At 34.2% G+C, this 7,104-nt stretch overlaps 1 protein-coding gene across 1 annotated transcript in view; it reads right to left on the bottom strand.

Annotated features, from left to right (window-relative positions):
- Positions 1–91: 91 nt before the first annotated feature.
- Positions 92–7,104, bottom strand: part of LOC117118265 (CD97 antigen-like) — a 16,412-nt gene continuing 9,399 nt past the window's right edge. Inside the window, exons 4-13 of the mRNA XM_033262815.1 lie at positions 5,388–5,522; positions 4,546–4,647; positions 3,901–3,961; positions 3,636–3,741; positions 3,119–3,174; positions 2,846–2,981; positions 1,873–1,967; positions 1,156–1,261; positions 551–768; positions 92–170 (exon numbers count right to left, since the gene is read on the bottom strand). Of these exons, the coding sequence (XP_033118706.1) occupies positions 92–170; positions 551–768; positions 1,156–1,261; positions 1,873–1,967; positions 2,846–2,981; positions 3,119–3,174; positions 3,636–3,741; positions 3,901–3,961; positions 4,546–4,647; positions 5,388–5,522 (1,094 nt within the window). The remainder of the gene's footprint in view (positions 171–550; positions 769–1,155; positions 1,262–1,872; positions 1,968–2,845; positions 2,982–3,118; positions 3,175–3,635; positions 3,742–3,900; positions 3,962–4,545; positions 4,648–5,387; positions 5,523–7,104) is intronic.

Raw genomic sequence — 7,104 nt, 5'->3', positions numbered from 1 at the left:
TATATAATAAATCAAGATAGCCGTTAACACTTGTTAACTTATGTATCTTTGATGATTTAATTTTTTTTATACAAAATTTGTAAAAATGTTATTAATTAGTTACCAGAATTGTCATTAAAACAGGTATGATGAAGGTCCATATAACACCAATACTTGTATTCAACCAACAACTGAAATGGATATATAACAATAACTCAGCTGTTAAAAACTAGTACTTAGGCTTATAATCCAAATTATAATGGCAAGACCAAGTCTTACGGAATACAAACACAAACGGCCGGCTCATACTGCATTTTATAAAGCTAAACAGTGGTTACTTTATGGTATACCATTGAAGTAAATATCCAGTTAATTTAACCTCAAGCCTATAAAATATATGCTGCGGTATGTTGCCTTGACTTCTGGTATAGGCATGTGCAGTTGACACTAAAAGAGGGCTTAACTAAAAGCAATGCATTTCTGAACAGGTTCTATGTTATAAATAGTGATATACTGCTATTTTAATTTAAAATCTTAGTGTGTTTCAAGAAACAAAGTTTGCGAAACATACTTTGTCGATGAGTATTGTTCTCTTGTTACCCCGGCAGTTGTAGCGACCACGATTAGAGGTAACAACCACCCCATAACACGGAGATAATTGAAGCGTTTCTGGTGGTCGGCGAATGCATGCCTGATCTTGAAATACAGATCTGTGCACCATAGAGCCATCCACATAAAGGCCACCATTAGGCTGTAGTGTAGGCTTCCAGCTACTGCGCTGCACAATATCTATAAAAATATCGATTTACATTTCAAATCGTATTTTTAAATAAGAAACTTCCATCATTAATGCATTTTGAACCATCTTAAAGGCAGCTCCGGTCATAAAGTGTCTCTTCATTATATGTTAAATGTATCAAAAAAGTATATTCTTTCATATTTTATAATATTTAAGAGTATGGTTGTTGAGATCGAATAGTTGGAAGTTACAAATACTAAACTGGGGGTGGGGGAGCTGAACATTCACCTTCTAGAGCCTATATTTGCTAGTGCAAATCGTCTATAGAATACACGTTTTAAAAACGTGTGTATTGTATACGCAGAGGAAAAATTTAAAAAAAAATTTTCGTAATAAACATGCTGGTAAAATAATAATTTCTTATGTGTAATACTTACACGGTGTTTGGGTTTAAGAGTAAGACAGGTGAAACATGCGTTCACACACAGAAGTGCAATCACAAGATGTCTTAAAGCAATGAAGCGTTCACACCTTCGTAATTCCCTTATGTAAATGAAAATAAAATTAGTGAATGATTTTATATTACGTGAATTATGATGATAGGCCCATAGATTAGAAAAGGATATCAACCAAATGAGTAGGTATTAGGCCTTTTTTCTGCTAAACATAGTACGAATTTTTATCCTATGTCAAGTGAAACTTTTTTAATGAAGAAAACATTTTGTTAATTAAAGTATACACCATATATTCATTCATTCATTCACTTTGTTCGTTTGTACATTCGTTCACTAATTCATTTAGTAGGCCTAATTTCGCTCATTAATCCATTTGATTATTCGAATATTCGTGAATTATACGTAATTCGTTCGTCTGTTCGTTTGTCTATTCTTCTATTCATTTATTCGTGTATTCATTTCGTCTTCAATTCAGTAAATATTATTAATTCACTTATATATTCGTCATTCTTTGTTTTACAATCTTTAGTCTGTCAGGCGATAAATAAATATGAAATAAAATGATGTAAATATGAACATAATCAAAAGATTTACTTAAAAATGAAACGCAACAACGGTAAGGTACACATAGCCTTACGTCTAGAATGGTATAATTACTTGAACTACTTACTTTAATTACTTACTATAAATTATACTTACGGTAGGGTACATGTTGTGAGCAGAATTAACATGAGAAAAATTGTTGAAATTGAAAGGCCAATATATGTCAATATGCTTGCCACCTCCTCATGCGCCTACAAATAATCAAAAAATGATAGTTATAATTATGTACAATATAATCATGTTCTTATTCTATGCTCTTAGTTTATTTCAATCAATTTTAAATATAAACTGGGAGAGTCGGAAAATGACTTTTTCTTACAGCGATTAGGTTCGTTTTTGTGTTTCCTACCAACTCACTCAGTTTGATGTTTGTGTGGGTGCGTGTGTGTGGGTGCGTGTGTGTGGGTGTGTGTGTTTGTGATGTTTTGGCAATAAAGAGATTAAGAATAAAAACTCATGATAATGATATAATATTTCTAAATTTAGAATTTGTTTTCTGTTTGTGATGAGATAAAAAACAAGATTGAAAATTAGAAAGAAATAATTATTGTCTTGGCAATTAACAAACATTACACTGCATTATTTCATTAAATCTATGTCTCTCGGCCTCTCAGTAATATGAATTTAAAAGATATAGCTTTCACAATTTTATATGCTTGAATTGTTTCTATTTGTGTCTCTCAGTTCACAGTATTATGAATTAATTTTTTTCGAATTTAATTGATTTAATGCCTTTGTGGATATTATATTGTTAAATTCAGTTGAATCCCGGGCTGACGGTAACGTGGTTTACAGGCGTGAGTAAAAAAATGGTCAGAGTACGGAGTTATTATTGTAACTCCGTGGTCAGAGGAACAAATTTAATTTTTAAAAGAACAATGAGACCGCACGCTTAATGTTTTATTGTAAAAGCGCGTTATCAAAATGGCTTTCAAACGTTACATTTTGTTTAATTTTGCAACTTTTCGACAAAGATATTCTAAATTACCTTTATCGAATTGTATTAGCCGAAGTTTGAATAATGGAATAAATGGATTATTTTCTTGCTAAAAATATAATTATAATTTACCTCGCTGACATCTTGAACTCGCATAAGGATCGCAAATGACGTCAAATGACTACACTTACACGTGACACTGGTAGTCTGATTGTTAGTGGTTTGGTTGGAAACCGCGACGGTTGAGCACCCAATTGTAGACCAATAGCTGTTGAGGGAGCATTATTGTTACATCTAGTCATGGTACAGTACTAACATTTTCCGGCTCAATTGTTTATGTGATTGTGTTTTTATTCTTATTACTGTATACATGGAACCTAATAACACAATGAATTGTAAACTCACATAGTGTCCGAACTGTCATTCAAAAAGCAGCACGTCTGTATCCCAGCTCCAGCACTCTACCGATACACAGAAACACAGAGAAACATAATATTACAGAAATAATGTTTGTTGACTTAATTTTTTATTTTTAAGTCCTTGGGCGGTGCTGCTCCCTAGATAGGTGGTGTGGTATGAGAGAAGCCTTTTGGGAGAAAGAACAAATATTATAGGTCTACATAATGCCACAGCATAACTGTGCCTGGTAGGCCTACAGTACTTTTTGTAATTTGGTAATGGTGGTATAATGGTAGAATATTTGTAGAGTGCCTTCGATAATAAAATCGTCTCAGTTGGATTCGTTATCTTCAATGGGGAAATGTATCAATTCGGCCATTAGGCCACTGTACAGGCCTAATACAAAACTGAATTTCATAGTAACCAGACTATTATAGAAGCTAAAATGTTTTTTTATACAGTATTTTTTAATGTTTATATACTGTGGTACAATAGGCCCATTGTGGTTCGTATCTTCACTCACCGTAGGTACTGTAACAATAATTTCTACATCAGATATTTTGTTGGTATTGATATCATATACATTTACTGAAATGATGTTACTGATTAATTCCACCGCATTTCCAGACCTGAGAGCAATTTATAAAAGTCTAATATATTTCGGTTATAAAATGTAACAATAATATACAAAAAAGTAGGTTACGAAATGGCCACATATGCATATGATATTGCTAAATAAACTACATAGAATATTTCCAATAATGTTTTTTTTTTTTTTGAAAACATACAAATTCTGCTCTGCTTTTACTTTACTCGAATCGACAACAACAACGACGACGCCAAGACTTCCTGGAATTGGGAAAACCAGAGGAAAAAAAACATCGTTATTTGATTTATAATGTGTATATTTTGCCCATATTTAAAAGGTTTTGTTTTTCCTGACAAACAGAAAAAAAAAGTTTCATGTAATAATGTTAATTGCTGTATTTTACAGCAATTATAAATGCATTTTTAGTCTGCATATCTACTAATCGATCAGATGTAACATACTTTTTCTGCAATTTAATTCGTAACTCGGGCGAGTCGAGTGGGTAAGCGATACGGCACGGGTGCCGAAACTACAGCTTTTAGCATCGGGCTGGTTCGAGCCACTCCTCGTCGTCCAGGGTTTTTGGTTGAAGTCTTCTCGGATAATGACTTAAATGGAGGACCAATGTACATATCTGGCTCGTGTGCACTTTAAAGAATCCATTGCATCTTTCGGAAGAGTAGGCGGTTATCCCGATGCTATTGATTTCAACCCTAAAATGAGCACGAAGCTACTATGAGCGCTTTATATAATATGGCGGTCGGTAGTCACGGAGCACGCCTACACGCAATTCCCCCATGACGCTGCGAGTTATGGGTTATTCTCTAACGTTAACTTCACCTACCTTCACCTTCTCTAGAAGAAAAAAGCTGTAAAGATGTATCACTGACTTCGATAGAGGCAATTTCATCATTAATATTTTGCGTCCATAGCATAATTCCCACTTCTGTATTAATAAAATAAAAAAAACAAACTTTTCCGATCAAATATGCAGTGAGGTATTTAACATGTCCGTATATTATACAATGACTATAATAACTTTATAATTTCGCTTCTCCTCGGCTTTCGTACTTTTTGTCCTGTTCAGATTTGGTACCGTATTTTTGTATTTTGCCGAAATGAATAAAACAAAATAAATTATTATATGTAGCACTATAAATACAGTTTGAGTTTTGTGTGACATTTATAAGCTGCAAACTTTCTCTGTCAGACTATCAGGATTTTAAGTGGCAAATACCTGTGTTTCGTCGTATGTGGTGTGAATGACATCATCATCATGCCATTTGGTGTAACAGAAAATGTTACCTTTGTACAGAACTTAAGTAGTCCTAAGTCCTTTATTCCAAGTCAGTGAAACTTTTACTATAAAATGTCTTGTCTTCATTTGCAGGGAAAGGGTGTAATCAATCCAGACGTTCATGTTAAAATGATCTCAAAATTGAGAAAAACGATATAAAATAAACTGAAATACCAGAGGTTACCAGAGCTAGAAAAGAGAGAAGGGTAGTAGATTATGTGATAGGCGTAATACTGTTAACCGACCAAAATAGGTATACAATTACAAACCAGAACATTGCTCATCAGAGTCTAACTAGGCCTCTTTGATATAAAAACAAGGAAAAAGATTAAAGTTTGTCAAGTAGTACTTCGGGAAGTGGCCTCGGATTTGAATGAATCTTTACTTACCTGGCTCCTTAAAACGTTTCTCTTCTTTCTTGCCAATCTCAAAAAGTTCCCATCGTTTTACTTCGTTTAATTGATTAATGTAATCATCGGTTGATTCTATCGTACCTTCGTCATTAATAACGTTATCTTCCTCATCTTTGAATGAATTTAAAAAAAGCCTTTGGGGCGCATATAAATGAACAGACGGAAATATTTAAAAGCATGATACATTTATATGTTGTGTGTTATTCAATATGTTTAATGATAATCTGTAAGGCCTTAAAACACGTACATATTCCTGATTATATATATATATATATATATATATATATATATATATCGGAAATATAATATACCTGTCTCTTATACACATCTAGATGTGTATAAGAGACAGGTGTGTGTACGTGTGTGTGTGTGTGTGCGAGGGTGTTTGTGTATGTAGTATGTACATAAGACAAGAAATATTGCACGTAAAGAGATACACTATAAATCTACAGGCCTATTGTCTGGTTTTTACTTGTATGATGAACCAAGAAAACCGTAAACGTTAGGCCCACATGTAACGTTTTCCTGGGCAATCTGCCAAATTAACGACTAATTAAGTGTGATTGGGCTCAAGTAGACTGTGCAGGAGTAGGCCTATTGTTGTTTGTGTTACCAGTAAATAGCTTCAACAAAAAATAAAATTATTCTCTGGATGACCATTAGTAGTTATTGGTTGACAAAGCATTTCAATACGGATCGGTTTGAATCTCAAACAGTGGATTATCCAGAGATCAGATAGAAGCACAAAACTAGACTAGGTAGCATGTATCACAACATTTAGGCCTACCAATTTAATTTAAACCGATTCTGAAATGGAATTGTTGTAGCGATTTTTAAAAAAATAAATCCCACAGAAGTATAAAAATAATGAAGTAAATATGCCTATGAATTTTTCAAATAGGCTTAGGCCATATAATATAACAGTCATCTGAAATAGAGGCAAGAAAACGGAGCTGACAGGAGACTGTGATCTTGAATTCAAAAGGTTAGGGTGGTGAAGGGACTTCCTCGGTAGGGCATTTGCTAGGACTATAAAAAAAATCTACCAAAATTTATGTTAGGTCTATAACACTTAGGCAGACCGATGACCTGTCATGTTTAAACAGTTGCGTTTAAAATAATATTAATGTGTTGGCTTAAGCCTTAACCGTTGCATTTGGATAAACGGCACCGTCAGTCATAGACTCGCTAAGGTCACCAAATCCATAGAATACTTTATCCTGTAACCCACTCGGATGCTGCGAAACACCTTCAGAATATCGTCCCTGTGTTACAATTCCAATAACAGCCTTAACATCCCCCAAATCAGTCTGAATCCATTGAAAGTCGTCCACAGTTGTCCACCGATAAAGTTGATATCACCACCGACCGAATTAAGCATTGCCCGTTGTGGTCCATGACCGAATTGGTCGTCATTGTAGATGGTACATGCTTAAAGTCTTTCGTCTGGAATATCTCCCGACTCCATCCCAAGGGCACGTGATAAACATGTTCCGTCTTCTGAAGTTGTTCCACGTAGGAAAACCTCCTTGCTCCTCCTATGTCTTGGGGAAAACTGGTACATTGTTTAACATTGTGAAGTGATATAAATAACTAGGCCTATATTAGGCCTACTATTAATATTAATAACGACGATAATGATGAGGATGATGTTAATAATGATGATGAGGATGATGATGGTAATGAAACTGAT

The sequence above is a fragment of the Anneissia japonica genome, unplaced genomic scaffold, assembly GCF_011630105.1.
Source record: "Anneissia japonica isolate Jap-2015-1 unplaced genomic scaffold, ASM1163010v1 scaffold288059_len961885_cov194, whole genome shotgun sequence".
Lineage (NCBI taxonomy): Eukaryota > Metazoa > Echinodermata > Crinoidea > Comatulida > Comatulidae > Anneissia > Anneissia japonica.
Note: the sequence above shows the minus strand (reverse complement) of the source record. Positions and strands in the feature narration are given on the sequence as shown.